At 35.4% G+C, this 16,729-nt stretch overlaps 1 protein-coding gene across 12 annotated transcripts in view; it reads right to left on the bottom strand.

Moving 5' to 3' along the window:
* SNX16 (sorting nexin 16) overlaps positions 1–16,729 on the bottom strand; it is a 28,121-nt gene that overhangs the window by 8,371 nt on the left and 3,021 nt on the right. For 10 of the 12 annotated variants that reach the window (XR_005103056.1, XM_037379539.1, XM_037379535.1 and 7 more), the window contains 3 exons: positions 14,404–14,872; positions 10,335–10,421; positions 5,109–5,257 (listed from right to left, as the gene is read on the bottom strand). Coding sequence is in view for 11 of the 12 variants with exons in the window: in XM_037379539.1 (XP_037235436.1) it covers positions 5,109–5,257; positions 10,335–10,421; positions 14,404–14,775 (608 nt within the window). In the remaining variant the exon portion in view is untranslated. Of the gene's footprint in view, positions 1–5,108; positions 5,258–10,334; positions 10,422–14,403; positions 14,873–15,791; positions 16,703–16,729 lie in introns of those variants that run through there. The other 2 variants (XM_037379531.1, XM_037379540.1) reach the window with 2 other exon arrangements.

Here is a 16,729-nt window from a genome sequence, read left to right as displayed (position 1 = left end):
ATACACAATTTCTAACTTTTATACATACAGTAGATATTTTTATATATGGAGGAATAAGTTAGAATAAGAAGTGACAAGGTTAACAGGGCATGGATATACTACATCGCTATCTCTAAACACATTTAAAAATTGTGTAAAACTGTCATCTCCCTTGTGCATTGTTTTGCACAGTCCAGAAGAAAGAAGTACGTGTAATCCTGTGCTTTACTATAGAGGATTTTGAGCATCTTGCTCATTCTATCTTCCAAGTTTAGATTACTTTTCACAGAACTCTTCAACATCTCCAAACATGTCACTTCAGCCACCTTTCTAATACTTTCCTGCTCTGTTGTAGTCATTCTTCTGTAAATAACCTCCAGTCAGAATACTGTATTCGCAACCAATTAGCAAGTAGTAACTTACTAGCCATTCTGTGCTTGCACTTCGTACTATAAATCTTTAAATCATCTCCTACTGCAATCAATGCACAAAACCAGAAGATGTAAATCCAGACTAATTCCTTCCCTCTTCTAAGTCCCATGGGAAGGTAAGAGTAAAAGGAAGGAATTTTCTGCCTTCTGCTCATTTTCTGTGTTTGAGGCAGATGCAAAGTACAAACACATGAAAGGAAACTTTTACCCAACTACAAACCTAATCAAACAGTTTCAGGTTTGGCAAGCAAAACCAGAAGAGAAATTTCTTGTGCAAACACTAACCATTGATTATACCATCACTTTTAGTTTTAGAAAAGCTCTGGACAATATTTATCTAAAATATATTAAACCTTTACTTTGTTGCCCTCTCCACCGTCTCACATTAGTCAATCTGTGCAAGCCATAGCCTAAACCTGTACTACTAAAACCAATTCCTCCATGTACTTTTAGAAAAAATAAAAAAATTCTGCTACAGAAACCAAGATCACCGCTCCAATTGGCACAAAAAATGATAGATGGTAACAAGTCATTAGTTCAATGATTAGAAAACATAACCTCAAACCAAGGGACATGGTATTCAGGCATATAAAATACATTTCAAGGAGAGCAGCAGGGTTGGTTTTTTCCTTTCCAAATAGTTTAATGTCCGAAACGACCTTTTTCCAACATGATGCTCAAGTCCATTCCTTAATGGCTGAATTGTTCTTTTCATAAAGATGCTGAAGGAACTCACGTATGCCTAATGCAGAAGAATTCATTATGTGGAAAAAATTTTGCTTACCATTTTCTTCAATATCTTCACCCTAATTCACACAGCTCAGTTCAAACATTTTAAAAGTATTTAACTTCTAAGTTTTGCGAGTAATTTTATTGTGTTATGAAAGAGTAACATTGAAATGTCATAACATGCAGTAATGCTTGTGAGAAAAAAACAAAATATCCAGAAAAATAACTCTGCAAAAATATCAAATCTACATATATCATCAACTTACATCAGATCAAACACATTTTCTTTGGTTTCCTACAGCTGCTGACAGAAAACTGTCTTTTTCTACAGTTTTCAAAACTTCTGAAATTGGAAGTTGTAGATTCACTATTTTCCATAAAGAGATCAAGAAACTTAAAAGCCACAGGTCACCGAAAACATTGTTTCATTATTTAAAATACACACCTGATGGCACAAACATTCAATTGCAGCCTAGCTGTACTGTCTGCTCTGACCCTGCTCTCCCCTCCTGGGGTTGCACCTCTTCCTTTCATTTACAAACAGGAGAAAATTCTGCTTTAAAAGTTTCACAGAATTCTTGTACATCACATGACAGATTGCTGTACGTGGCTTCTTTCTTTACTCCTGTGCTACCTGGCATCCTCCTTAAGGGAGGCAGCGATGCCAGCTCACACCAGCACTACAAAGGGCAGCAAGGGCCAGTGTGGCACAGGGGATCCCTGACAAGACTCAACAGCTGACCGAGTTCCTCCCTTTCAAGCTTCTTACACAGGGTGGAGGCAGAGGAGAGCTGTGTCATCTAGATAAAGCCAAATTACACTTCTGTTTAGCAGGTAAAACTTCTTTCTCCCGCTCTGTGAATTGTATGAAATTTTCTTGAACACATTAAACTCTGTGGGTGGATTTCAATCTGATCTTTCACTGAATCTTTAATAGAAGGCAAAATATAAGAAATCCATAGAACACAAACTCTAAATTTAGTCACCTGCATACCATCCTACATTTTATCTTCAAACTACTTTGTGAATCCAGTTTTATTAAAAAGTAGGTGTACCAAATGAGGTCTCCTATCCCTGAAGGGCAAATTTCCTACTGTCAGTATGTCTCAATGATAATATAGTGCATAAAGAGAAATAAAAGAGACTTCAAAGGCTCATCTGGTTTTGGTGCTACCCAAGCAATTTGACTTAATTGCAAAACTGTAGAAGTAAATTGTGCACTTTTAAGGAGGAAGCAGAGTCAGATGCTCACCACCGCTCATATAAGGTGCAAATATTATTTTTCATTAATGGTAACTTATTCTTTGATAAGTAGGTAAAAAAAATACTAATAAAGAAATCAGACAGATCAAGTTTCCCTAGTTCTAATCTCTTCCCAAGGTATCCAGACCTTCCATAGATCCAAACAGTAGAACATAAGCTGTAACAATAGGTTATAAAGTCTATTAAAAATCTTAATCTTCATGTAGAGTCTTACACAGCCAAGGTCAGTTTTCCTCAAAACCACGTTTCAATTAACTATCTGTTCATTAACCAAAATACAAACTGATTCCACAAACATTTAAATGCCTTTTTCCATTTCGTAAGTGATACAGTCTAAAAGTTATGTTTTGGAACTTTTTGCCTTAAATTATGACAAACACCATTTTGTCCAATATGGACCACCATCAAGATACAAACAAGCTAGCTGAGACACCAAACTAGCTGCAACAACATGAAGCATAAAGCCTTTGTGTGCTGTTATTCCATCTGAATATGAGAAAGAACTTCTTTACTTGGAGGGTGACAGCACTGGCACAGGCTGCCCAGAGAGGCTGTGGAGTCTCCTCTGGAGACATTCAAAACCCGCCAGGATGCTCTAGGTGCAACCTGCTCAGGTGAACCTGCTTTAGCAGCCAGGGGGTTGGACTGGGTGATTTCCAGAGGTCCCTTCCAACCAGACCATTCTGTGATTTTATTCTATTCAAGCAGACCAGTCACTTATGTTATGCTGCTGCAGACAGACATTGAGAGGATAATTCCTTTTTTTTGGCACACCTATTATTATGTAATTTAACAAACAGGAAGTTCTTAAACTTATCAGCCACATAGCTCACGCATATAATCATGTTTAATTGCCACTGACAGAAACTCCCAGGTTGATCCCAATTTCTTTTTCTATTTAAGCTTTCTGTCTCTGATATCTCACAGCAAAGCTTCGCAACTCAGTGTGACATACTGAGAGATGACTATGAATCATCCAAGACATTAACATTCCTTACCTTCCCTATACCCTTGATGATTTCATATGCCTTGTTTAGCCAGCCCTTTCCTAAGACAGCATTCTTGCAGGGATGTTTGTCTGTAGTTCCATCTGTTCTTGCTTTTTTCCCTGTACCTCTAGCAGACCCTCTTTTGAAACTAAATGCTATGTTTTAGCACTGGACTATGTGGAAATGCAATTCAGATTCCCACAGCAAAAACTTCCCCCCTCCCCCCAGTTCCTCTTCAGCAGTTTTTATGCAACTTTTTGACTATTGCTGAATACTGAACTGATTCAGAAAACTGTATCAATACCAATAGTTATTTTCCAGGTTGTAAAACACAATTGAGTTTATGATTCTGTATGTACATACTTGCTGTCAATTTGCACTTCATGACATGAAAATGAGTGTCACTTGGTGCCTCAGGATCCCTCTACAATACTTCATAATTTCATTGTTCATTCCCTTCTCCAGATAATTTCCAGATATTCTGAACAACAGTGCCTGTAAACTGTGATCCAGCATGCCATGTATAATACCCCGAGATTTTCATCAATCCTTTTCCCCTTGCCTTTCAACCATTTTATACAAGCTCCTTCATAACTACTCGTTAGATACATTTCCCTCTGCAAAAGACATTATTGCTTTTCCAAGTATTATTTTTATTTACCTGTTTATCACTTTGGTTCTTTTTTATTACAAGCAGTACCAAAAGTCAGACTGACTTACTGGTCTCTAGCTTTCAGATGCAACAGTCAAATGCCTTATAAAAGCGTGCCAAATGTAGTAATAGCCATTCTACTAAAAAGCAGCTACGAGCATTATATAGTCTCACACCACAGCTCAGCAATTTCACATTTTACTTCCTCTAAAATTCGTAAGGGAATGCTGTTTTCTCTAGAGATTTCCTTACTCTTTGTTTTTAATGAAGTTTTAGATGAAGACAGTTCCTCAGAATCATTCCTCAAAGAATCTCTGATACAGCAACCTCAACTTTTTTTATTTCTGGTGTTGCAAATGCTCTGCCACTGCAACTTTCTTACTCAAATTCTCTTTTGGGCTATATTAAAACGATTTTAGATTTCATTTGCCAAAATTGTGTTGTGCTTATCTTCCAGTTTTGGAAGAACCTTAAACTTTGTATGAAAAAAGAAAATGTTCAACTAGACTTCTGCACTTGTTTTTTTTAGACTCTTAAACTGTTTTGATTTGTGGTTAACATTTACTTATGTAAAGCAGTCTGTAAAGGTACTTCTATTACTATCACGTTGTATAAATTAAAAACGTTCAGTTTAATACACATTTTAAGAACTAGTCGTATAATAGTGTAGGTACTTTGCATTATGAAAGCCTAACATTTAATCTCAATATAAATTAACAATGTAGCAATTCCACATTCAGCACACAGAAGTAATGTTTTAGGAGTAAACATGGGATTAGGCTAACATTTTAAATATTACAGCTTTCAGTTAGTAGTTAACCATATACAATTAAAAATACTGCACACACACACACACACCCCCCATGTTTTTTTTTGCTTAGGTTCGGACAGGATTAATTTAATAAGATATTAAATAATTCACATAATGACCAAACGCACAAAACTGATGTTACTAAATTCCTTACTGAATTGCTCAAAGATATACTGTCTGAGTCTAGGCACCTATATGAGGAATTTAGACAAAAAAAAAAAATCCAAATCCACAACCAAAGTTGAATCACATACCAGTTAGCAATATCTTTGTGAGCTACTAGGTTCTGGAGGAATGCCTGTAGTCCCAACTGTCGATCTTCCAAGAAGTCAGGATTGTAATTATCCTTGAACCAGCGCTTTGGGGGAAGAGCCAACCGAAAGCCTGGAAACATATCTTTTAGCTGAAATAGAAATCAAAGCCAAAGAAAACCAAGGGGAAAATGTCTTTATGAAATACTGAATTTGACACAGGCACTGACTGTACTCAGAATTACAGGATCTTTCTGTCTATTGTTAACTTCAAGCACAAGGTAAGTCTCAAACATAAATACAATCACACTATAGCATAAATTGTGGGCACATTTCTGTCATTTGCTGTGATACCTCACACAATCAAATAACCTCTCAAATTTACCACATAAAACAGGAAATGTAGAATCTTACTTTGTTATTTAACATCTCAGAGTCTGCTATTTAATGCCTTTCAATCAGTAAATCCAAGAAAATTTTATGTAAGTAAAATGTATCAGATAAGTAAGCATTTCAGTGGAGTTTCTTCTAAAGCACTCAGGGATAGCAAGTACTAAATAAACTTAAAAAAAAAATATGCAAAAGCCCATTACAGACCTACAACTCTGCAACTCATCTTTTTTGGGGGGGGCTAGCAGAATGAATTACAACACATGCATGAGATACTTCTAGTAAAGAGTAGCTCCCTTGTACACCCAGAATATTAAAATTTCAACATACATTTGAATGCGGCCCAAACCCTAGTACCAACATGCAAAATTGCTTTTTTAAGTCACTTAAATAGTAATAGGGTATACTCAACATCAGAAATACCTACAGTTTTTCTTTGAATTCATAAATTAAATATGCAAGTGGATGGAAGCATAAAATTCTATAATGATGGATCTGTCCAAGGATGCCAATTAATTTATCTAATATGCATGAATATAAAAAAAATTAACACTTTCATAAACCCCAATTTTTAGATGTGTTTTATTGGAAGGGATGCTTGACACAAAGAAATCTTGGAAGAGGATTTACAACCAACAGGAAATTTACAAAATCTAATGTTCCTCCAACTGCCACAAGAATCATTTATTCTTTTCCTGAAGACAGGATTAAGTCAACTTCTGTCAGGGATATACTGCACACACCTAATAGTTGTATGAATTTTCCAGTGACAGGGATTCCAGAATCTGCCTTGAAAACAATTTAGCACTCAGTGTTTACCTAGCTACAAGGTAATTCTTCAGAGGGTATCTTGATTTAAGCCTTCTGACAATAACTTTACTTATTTAACTACTCCTTCTGGACTCATGAAAAATGATAACAGATTGCTCTTTCAACAGATTAAGTTTTTAAGAAGTTAAAACCACAAACTATTTCAGCTAGAATCTCTCTAAACAGTTTAAAGGGAGAACCATGTTAGTGGATCATCCTTTCTCATCTAAGTGCCATTTCACAGGACAAGAAAGGTGCTTTTTTCACATCACAAGTATTGTATATTCCAAAAGCCCATGATAACTATTAGTTTCTTATTTATAGAATGCTTTATTATTAAAGCCTTGCTCTATTTCTGCATTTAATTATTTAAGCATATGTTTTCCTCCTCCTAAATTTCATCTTGATATTAGACTCTTCTTGGTAATTTTTAAGTTTATCTTTGGTCATGCAAAGTTCCTTCATCTTCTTACCAAGCTATTATTAATACCATATATGTTAGCATCCTCTATGCTTCACAACCCCTCTTAAGTTAATAAAATACTGAATAAAACTGAACCCAGAGAAGATAAAAAAATGCGTTCCTGTGTTAGATGTAGAGAGGACTGCAGACAACCATTGCTGGGAAAGCTCTTCAACCACACAGATTTCTGCTTAATGGTAATTTCACTTGTCTGGTAATGCAGACCATGTAATTTATTTCTAAGGAAAGAGTATGCCTACCCACAGATTACTCCTTTTGTGGATGAAGACAGTATGAGAAAGCTAGCTGCTGTCAGCAGAGTAATTTTCAACAGCACAGTCCTAGGGCACTCTTTCCTGAACACTCCTCAGACACAGCAGGAAAACTGTGGGTCAGAGAAGTTATGCTGGCTGTGATTGCCTGCTTAGATCCAGCATCTTTTTTAGATGTCTCTCCCCTACATCATCAAATGATACACTATGCATATCACATGAGGCACATGCTCAGGGAGAAATGGGTAACTTCTTGGTTCTTAAGACTGGCCTTTAAGATAATGAAATCATTATTTGCATAATATCAATACCAGCACAGTAATAAACTTTACAAAGTTCTTTTCCCACCATTTATGGACCAAAGAGCATTCTTCACATACTTCTCCAATCCACTAGGCTTTCTTACAGAAAACCATGCATCTAGCCAAATGTCTTTACTTTAGCCTTTGCTCTTAACCCCTCAAGCTCTGTCATGTTCTAACATCCAATAAAATAAAATTTCTTGTTAACATTACAGCAAGACAGTATTTCAGTCTTTGCTGTAACATTCGCTATGTGCTTCTTACAGTTTGCTCTCAAGTAACTGAGTTATTTTACTGCCTCCTTCCCTTACTTCCATCTCTAATGAATTATATAAAACTTAACCTATCGCTTTTAGCATCCTGTGACAGTTCATCGTGCATCTCAGCACTTCTGCGTTAAGTCTTTCAAAGACTGTACTGCTCTCCTTGTGCTTATCTCTTTTTTTTTAAAAAAATTACTTTTGACTTAGATCATTATGTGGCTTCTTGTGTACCTATACTGGCATTATCTCATTCTTCCTTTACTTTGGATTACTTTGCCATCATCATCTATTTGTTCTTCTTTCAGTAGGTGGTGGAGTTTTCATAACCTTTCATTGCCTGCAAAGTAGATGGCTTCGACAAAAAACATATTGTTCACACTTGAAATCTGTTTCAAGTCTTAACCTGCTGCTGCACTTATTAGTTTCATTCGTTAAAGCTAAGTTAATGGTTTGAGCTCTTTTACTCCCACTCATTTCTGTTTTATTAGCTGTTCCTTACTGAAGTATTTCAGAAACCAGCTGAAGAACAAAACACTTTCTAAGATACTCTGGTCATCTGTTTTGTGGCTTGTTTTTCTGTTTTTTGTCGGGGTTTTTTTTTTGAGAGATCAGGGCAAATAAAGAGTGCTATTAAAAAGTTCACTAGCTGCTTCTGTTAGTTAACTGAGCTGCATTAATTCATCTAGTCCTGATTTTGTCTAAGCATGTCCCTATAGGGACACTGTTCTTATTTTCACATTTCTTCATTTTTTAGCCACTGCCAAAATCCAACTCTCAGTTTGGACTTGTGAATAAGTATGTACCTGACATATACAAAACATACTGCTCTTTTGCCTTTACCTGGTCTTCCTGAAAAGCCATTCCCCTCTCTGTTAATACCTCGAACTTATACATGTAGTGATCAATTATTCAATTCAGTTGGCATTTAATGCCAAGTTTCAAGTACTGTTTCAGGGAATGAGTAATTGCCACCAACTTCAAGAAGGACGGTGGGGGAAAGGATTTATAAGATAGTATAATTCTCTTGTTCATAGTGGAATTCTAGGAGATACAGAAAATCCTGACAGTACACATGCATACAACTTCACGTCTGCATTTGCCATTAGAGAACAAGGAATTGCCAGTGTTGCACTGCATCTTTTTAACCACTGATGGCACATTTAACCATTTAATCTTCAGTTTGCAAGACATTATGCTTTTTATGATACAGAAATGCCAGTTCCAGGAACTGAAACATACCATAATTCTAAAACTTCTAGAGAATTATAGAACAGCAACATATTAAAGGTTTAGATGTATACTGAAAGATGAAAAAGCTTCAGTAAGCAACACAAGGCAATAATAAAGTTCTTCCTTTGAAACAGAAATCCTAATACCCATGAATAGTGTGAGAAGCCAAACATTTTTGTCTAAGATTTGACTGCAAAGATTAAGGACTTCACTTGTAAAATCTAAACATCTATTCTAAAATGAATACCTGTGGCATTTTAATTTTTCAGACTACTGATAACCACACTGAAAGTCAATGTATGTAAACCAGTTCTTGACCTGTATCTGACATAGCTGACCAAAATACAAACTGTTACATGACTTGACTTCTGAAATTGGAGTTGAAACTCCCAGAACACAAACATTTCAAAAGAAGTCAGGCTTTCACCAATATCAAGGCATTCCTTAATTTAGGATAAACTGAATTAAAGGCAGAAATTTCTTCAGAAAGAAATCTCTAAAGTAATTCACATTCAACAATATGTATCAGTTTAGACTGCATTGATCTTTTAAAGATAGCCTAAAAGACATCCAAATAGGTCAAGCCAAGAACCCACAGAAATGTGTAAGTTCGTGTCCATAATCAAAACTAAATCAGAATTATGTTTTTATTGACTAGGCACGTTGATCCAAGGAGAAGAAAAGATATACAAAAAGCCCCTTACTATAGGTAAAAAAGGGAGTGTTAAAATGTTACAAGCCTGAACATGAATGAACATAATAGCAGAAAACGCGTTAAACTTGCAATGAAAGATTATTCTTAGGAGTTGACAGTAGGACAAAGAAAAGTGTACTTCTGCTTTTCTAGTTCAATGATTCTATAGATATAATGCTGAATGCGATAGCCAAACACTATTTACCAATTAAAAAAAAACCCACAACTTGTACAAATGTTTTTTTTTCTTTCAAGTGTTCTAAAAATACGAAGTTGCTGACTCAGAACTCCTATTTACCTATCATATCTGTCTTCAGCTTTAAAGAGCTGAAATATTTCACAATTACCTTTGAAAACACTGAAAACTACTGACTGACCAGCATACAAAGAACTACTTATGTTCATGAAACTTCAGTTTTATCATGAAAAAAGCAGAGATTATTGCACTGAAAAGGACTGAAAAATTATTGGATCATTCCTGCAAGAGAATACAGGCCCCTATTTCTACTTCCATGCAGGGGATACAACTGTTTAATAGTTGTATTACCTTTATCACATAGTTTAGGAATAAAGTATGAAGCACACCAACAATTTCAGATGAAGAAATACCATCTTTACATTAGTTATTTCATGCATCTTAGGAAAAATGAGGAATTGTATGTTTTTCAATCATTAATACAGTATGCGTTCTATATGCAGTAAAAAATGGCAAGAAAAAAGGGTGACCAAAATGTGAGACAAAGAAAATGAAACATGAAAGAAGAGAGGCAAGTTAGCTGAGAATTTAACGATGTTTAATTCTCACCTTGTCGTTAAGCCTGGAGAAGTCAGTGTACCGTCTGAAAACCACCCAACTTTCCTCTGGACTTCTTTTTACCAGTATTTTGTACACCTGTGTGGAAAAACAGGAAAAAAGGTACAGAACTTCACATTGTATTGGCTGAAGGCTGAAGTTATCCTTTATTTCTTAATGCTACAAAACCTGTGGATAAAATGAGACTCTTTAATTGGATTTAAAAAACCCCAACACCACGAACTTAATTTCAGTACAAACAGTATAAATTAATTTCAGAATTTAAGGAAGGAGTTTCTATAATTCTTAAGTATATTTAACTATTTTAGGTCTCTAAGAAAGGGCTTGTGCAACTGCATCCAGATTTCTTCCACAGAGAAACAAGCCTCAGCTATCAATGGGGTAAATCAAGTATGTTTTAGTGATCTACTTTAACCTTTGCTGAATTATAGTTTTACTCATTAATCCTTGAAGCTAATCTTACTTTTAAGATGACTGTAATAATCAGGTACTGAGTGCTATATTGTTTTAAAATGTCTCATCTGACTTGCTTCAAAAGGGAAAGTGAGCCAGGATAAAAATAACATCCTCCCCTGATTTCATTTGTCTCGAACATTAGGTTTTGTCTTTCCAGGCAAAATATGACCACTTCCCTAGATAACTGCACCAGAACGGTTATACTAGCACTGTAGAACTGAAGTAACAGACCCTTTGAATCAGGTTTAGCAAGACAACAGCACAGCAGTACCATCTTCCTATTTAAAAGCAAATGCATTAATAACAGAAAAAAAAAATCAATCACCTTTTACAGAGGACTGATACTCAAAATGCCTGAACACAATGAATCTAACAACACACAACTTCATCTAGAAAATACCAAGCAGTGTCTAGGAAAGAAGAGTTCTTATCTCACAACCTTACTTTCACATAAGGAAAGAGAGGCTCTGTGATTGTACTGTGTTAGCTTTCCTAGGCTAGGTGCTTGCCAGTTAAAAAAAAAAAAAAAAAAAAGAATACAAGAAAGAAAAAGGTATTTTTGGAATCATAAACAATCCCTTATACTCATTTAAACCAAATTCTATTTAAAACATTTTCTAATCTGTTACACAGTAAACTCTTCCATTATTTCATGTTTTCACAGCAAGTTGTCTTAGCTGATGAATCTTTTTCTTGTTGTAGTCCCAGTAGGCATTAACCCCAGTGCTAGCCAGCTTCTGTACACATGAAACCATTTTTAGCATTTCTGTATTCTATAATATATTGTTGCAGACGGTTACACAAACTACAGATAACTACAGTGCAAATTAAAAGCAATTTTAAAAAAGTACTTCTCCTATTTACATTTTAAACACAAAATTTCCACCTTCAAGCAGCATTCACCTGTGAAAGTCATGGACTGTGACAGAGGCTGTATTTCAGCCATTAACAAAAAGCTATCAGCTTTTAAAATTCAAGCTGGAAGACATGCCTGTGAAGCCAGCATTATAATGCAATTCTTCTGTCTTACATTTTCTGTATAAATGTTTGTCCCAATGTTTTAGCTTTCTTGTCATACCAAAAGTAGAAACAGTTTATTTTACGAAAATTTCATAAAGCAGAACTACTATATAAAATTGTGAACACTCTTTGCGACTACACAGTAAAACACAGAAAAAAACAGCTTTGGAATATGTTTGTGGACTTGCTAATCACTATTTTATTCTTTTATTCTACTAAAATTTATGCAGAGGCATTGCTTACAAATGAACACATGAAAAAAATCCAGTTAGTATGACCTTCACTTTGAATGGTTCCCAAGTAAATATTACACAACTTTAAAAAAAATCTTCACAAATTACAGTCAACTTAATTGTAATAAGGACCACAATCACCTTGTGATTACTGGCCCAAAACACCATGGTCAACCCGAAACAAACATGTTTGGTTTTCTTGCCAAAGTTAAAAAAAAACCCCAAAAAACCACAAACTTTTTTCAAGATTTGTAATTAATAAACCAAGAAAAACTAGAGTATTACAAAACCAACAGTCAGTTACTTCACACAAGGTCTTGGGGAAAAAAACCCTACAAATTAATTCAGGATTGACTAGAATGACATTAATGTCTTGAATTGCCTTACTCCACAAATACAAAATATTCAATGAAAATACGCCAATATTTAGTAACAACCTCTGGCTGATTCAGCATCTCATTGTCATTTCTAGTTAGCTTAAAAAAATAATTAAAAAAAGAAGTACTAATTGAACATTCCAGGACTGCTAACTCATCTGAGACCAATTGCTTACAAAGACATTTTTTAGCCTAAGTTTTTTCTCCCATAAGCTTCAGCAGCCATGCACTCAAACACGCACTAATATTTAGCTCTTGAAGTTAGTAAATCACCCAGCTTAAGTAACTCAGATTCATATTTTTGGGAACTAAGAGATGCTTACTGTAGAAAAATTCCAGCTGTTAAGTCTCACCTTTTACAGGTGATTTCAATTTAATTTCTGATTTTGCACTGCAGAAGCAACCAAAATTTCTAAGACTAATTACTCATTGGTTTTAATGCACAATAGCAAGCTTATTTTCAACATGCAACTGAAAAAAACCAGTAATTATGCGCTTTCAGAAACAACAGCAACAGAAGTGAATTCCAAAAGAGAAAAAATGCATGCAAACATTTTAACCATGAAGAACGTGTCATTTGTATTGTAACCTGGCCTTCTACATAAAATGAGTCAAAGTTGTCACTGTTACTATAGTTGAAGAACATCTTACACGCACACTGGAATATGCCTTGGCACATTTTCAGACTAACCCTTGTCAATATAACAATACTAATTGCTTCTTTAGTTTTGAAGATATTATTTAAAAGGAATCTTTTTAAGCTACACATAAAAAAAAATCTGGCTCTTGTCTTCAATATCTTGCATGAAGATATTAGAAACTGAATATATCAATATCATGCATGAAGATATTAGAAACTGAAAAACTTATGACAAGCCAAGCCATCATTCTCAAATAATTAAACCCCAGCATTATTTAATTCTTTACAAAAAGAACTTGATTTTATTAGTATTTCAACTGTCATAAGGGCATTAGATTCCACGCGTTTCCAATCTAGAAGAATATAGGAGAAAAAAAATTGCTTTTAATTTCAATTCTACTGCAATAAATATTCTCTCAGCAACATCCTACGGTTGAACTCCTCCAGCACCCAACTCTCCTGCAAATACAAAGAAGCGCAAATAACAAATGATTTTGCACTACAACCTCCAGTCTGAGTGCTTCCTTTTTTTTTTTTAATCATAACATTATCTGCTATTACTCTTCTTTACTTATTTCTGATTAATGTTGCTCTCAAAGTAACATAATAATAAAGAACAACTTTCATCAGTCCCACAAGCATTGCTGAATTATCTCAAATAAATATTTCAACCACATCCACAAAAACAAACGCACAAATGCGTTAATATATTTATGGCATGCAAAAAACCCTGAATTGCCAGCTACAGTACATTTTAAGAAAAATCATTACAAATCAGTTAAGCTGGTGTTCTGTCATGAGATACTGTGTATGTGACATCTCATACTGATGTTTTCAGAACAGATTTCCCCTTCTTGGAAACTAAGCGTAGCAATGCAAGAAGCTGAAACCTACATGTTTACATTTTAATGCAAGTGTTTTATGTTCCTAATCACTGTAAAAGGCAAATATCAGGGTGTCTTATCATTCACTTCAAATAAAAGACTACATTTTACTTAGTATGTTTAACTATCCAGAACTTCTGTAAGTTCGATTTCACAAGGAACTGTAACTTCACAAGGACTTCCTGACTTTTCTAGCAGAAACTGCTATCTGAAGTAGAATGAACTATGTACACAATTACAGGAAAGACTGCTTCTAAGTCTCTGTTTTCCCACCTGTATAATGGGAATGATACTCTCCTCTCATGACACCAGTACTTTGAAGCCAAATTGGTATTTGTAAAGTACTCCAACATTCCTGCACTGCAGGACTAAATACTGAAAGAGAATGCAAAGTACTTTCAAGTGTTATCTTGTCATTACAGGATGAACCATACTATCCCCATAACTTACAGTGAATTTTGCCCTTTCCTCCATCACCTCATAACCTAGTATAGTAGGCGTGGACGGTCGATCTTCCCAGCTCCTGGAATCTGTATTCTGCTCCATTTCTTCTACAGGCTGAGTACAGTATTCTATCGATGTATCCATACGCGTAAATTTAGTCCTAACAAGTGGACTACTACACACAGATGACGTAGAACCAATCTGATCAGGCACGCTCATCTTTTTAAAACTACCAACTGTAGAGTCCTCCAGCTGTCCTTTTGAGGAGCTGGAACTTGTTGAGATGCTCCCAAAAGAAGAACTTCTTTGGTTTCTGTTTGTAAAGCTGGATGATGAACTTCCAATAGGAATAGGAACAGGAACGTATGGTGTTGCCATCCTTCATGAAAAAAAGAAATAAAACAGTTTCTGGTCCAGGAGTTCAAGGTTTATTCACTGTGTAAGCCATGTTTTCTCTTCTTTTCAAGAACAGTACCTGCAGCGAAGGACAGAAAATATTGTAATTTTTAAGTGAATACAACACTGGGATACTACTTTGAAAGCATCTGTATCAGCACTGAGATGGTACATAGCAGTACTGATGGTTAAGTATTTTCATACAGAATTTGGCTTCATATGAAATGCTACTTTTAAATTGTATTTCTGCACTTTGATGGACAGCTTTACAGAAGCTCTGTCTTTCACAACTATTAAAATTAAAATGACAAAGTTAAAGCAAGATTACAAAAGAGAAAAATCTTTTTATCCTTTCTGATTTAAGTGCTATTTTGTTTTATTGAAGTCAGCAATTTCTAGGCATATAAGAAGCTGGTGTAGTTTTAGTGACTGTTTAGCATGAACAATACAAAAGCTTTTCTCAGAATTGCTACTGTTAGATCTGGAACAGACTACATGAGCCAAACATGCATGCAACAATATACATGACACGATTTAAAAGACAGCATAGTAAACAATGAAGGTGAAAAACCTATTTGCATATATTACATATTCACTGAAGTACAATGGATCTGTTTTCAAAGCAAGATATTTTTTCCAAACAACTCTGTTGCATATAATGCTGCAGACATTTGTAGGTGTTAACTGGGCACATTTTCTCCAGCATGAATTGGAACAACTAAGTTTTACAAGCATGCACATCAAAAGCAGTACTGTAACAGCCACTAGCTTTCCATTCCATCAGATAAAATGTAAAGAACAAGTTCAGGAAAAAAAGATAAAGAAAAGATTTGATATTTTTTCTTCAAAAACCATTTCAGGCCAAAATGAATCCTTTGTGTGCATATGTGTACATTTCTAAAAAAAAAAGCAAAAGAAAATTAAGACAGCAGTATCAAATTGCCAAAAATATACCATCTCCTCATTTTAAGAAAGTACCCAAAGAAGAGAGCTCTTACAAGATCCAAATAAGATGCCACCTCTTTGGATTAATAGGATTTGCGTCACCACCCATTTCACTCAAGAGTATAGCAACCAACCACAAGGTTGGAGGTAACTGTGAAATGGTAAACCATCAACCTGGTTAACATCATATACAGAATCAAGAACCCAAATCTGTTCTGAATTGCCAGGGTGAAGTGATGCTTTCATTCTCTTGATCTAAATAAATCCTAGAGAACATGAATAAGGAAATGAATATGAAATGAACCAGCATCAACAAGACTGACTGAAAATGCTCTTGAAGGAATTCCTTGAAGGAAAACCCAAACTTCCTCATCCTTGCAGCTACACAGGGAAATCCCACACTCTGTATGTCAGAAAGCTCAGGGAACTTGACCAACAAGAACAATTCTAAACTGGCAGTGACTCCTCAGAAGCACTTCTGCTTCACTGTGGGATGAGACTGGACACTTGGCAACATCCAAGGGAGCAGAAATGTCAGCATTATAAACCCCTACTGATTGACTTTGCTGGTCAGGTACAGGATTTGGAGTATCCAGCAGCTTCTGTTGAAGCATAGTCCTGTCCTTGGTTGCGTGACTTTACCCCGTGTCTGACCCGCTTCAGCCTTACATAGTTCAAAAGAAGCAAGTCATACCTGTCTTCGAGACGAGATATTCTTCTGGAGCTAGACCAGGATCTAATTCCCTTTTTCCACCTTTATCTCAGTAAGCAAATCTATTTTCTGCCTCAAACAATAAACTTGACAATATTTTTTTTTATTAGAGCTAGAAATACCAACACACAAAGTATTCTCTGGCAGATTTTCTCTGGCAATACTTTTGTCTGTATAAAACGCCGAACAAGGTTAACTCCTTTTTCACTTGCCACTTCAGTGACTCTTCCATGTTACCAGCATAAAGAATTGAGAGTATGCCCTTAAAGAATGCCTCAC

This window comes from Falco rusticolus, chromosome 3 (assembly GCF_015220075.1).
Source record: "Falco rusticolus isolate bFalRus1 chromosome 3, bFalRus1.pri, whole genome shotgun sequence".
Lineage (NCBI taxonomy): Eukaryota > Metazoa > Chordata > Aves > Falconiformes > Falconidae > Falco > Falco rusticolus.
The sequence above is the reverse complement of the archived record's forward strand: the minus strand, read 5'-3'. Positions and strand labels throughout refer to the sequence as shown.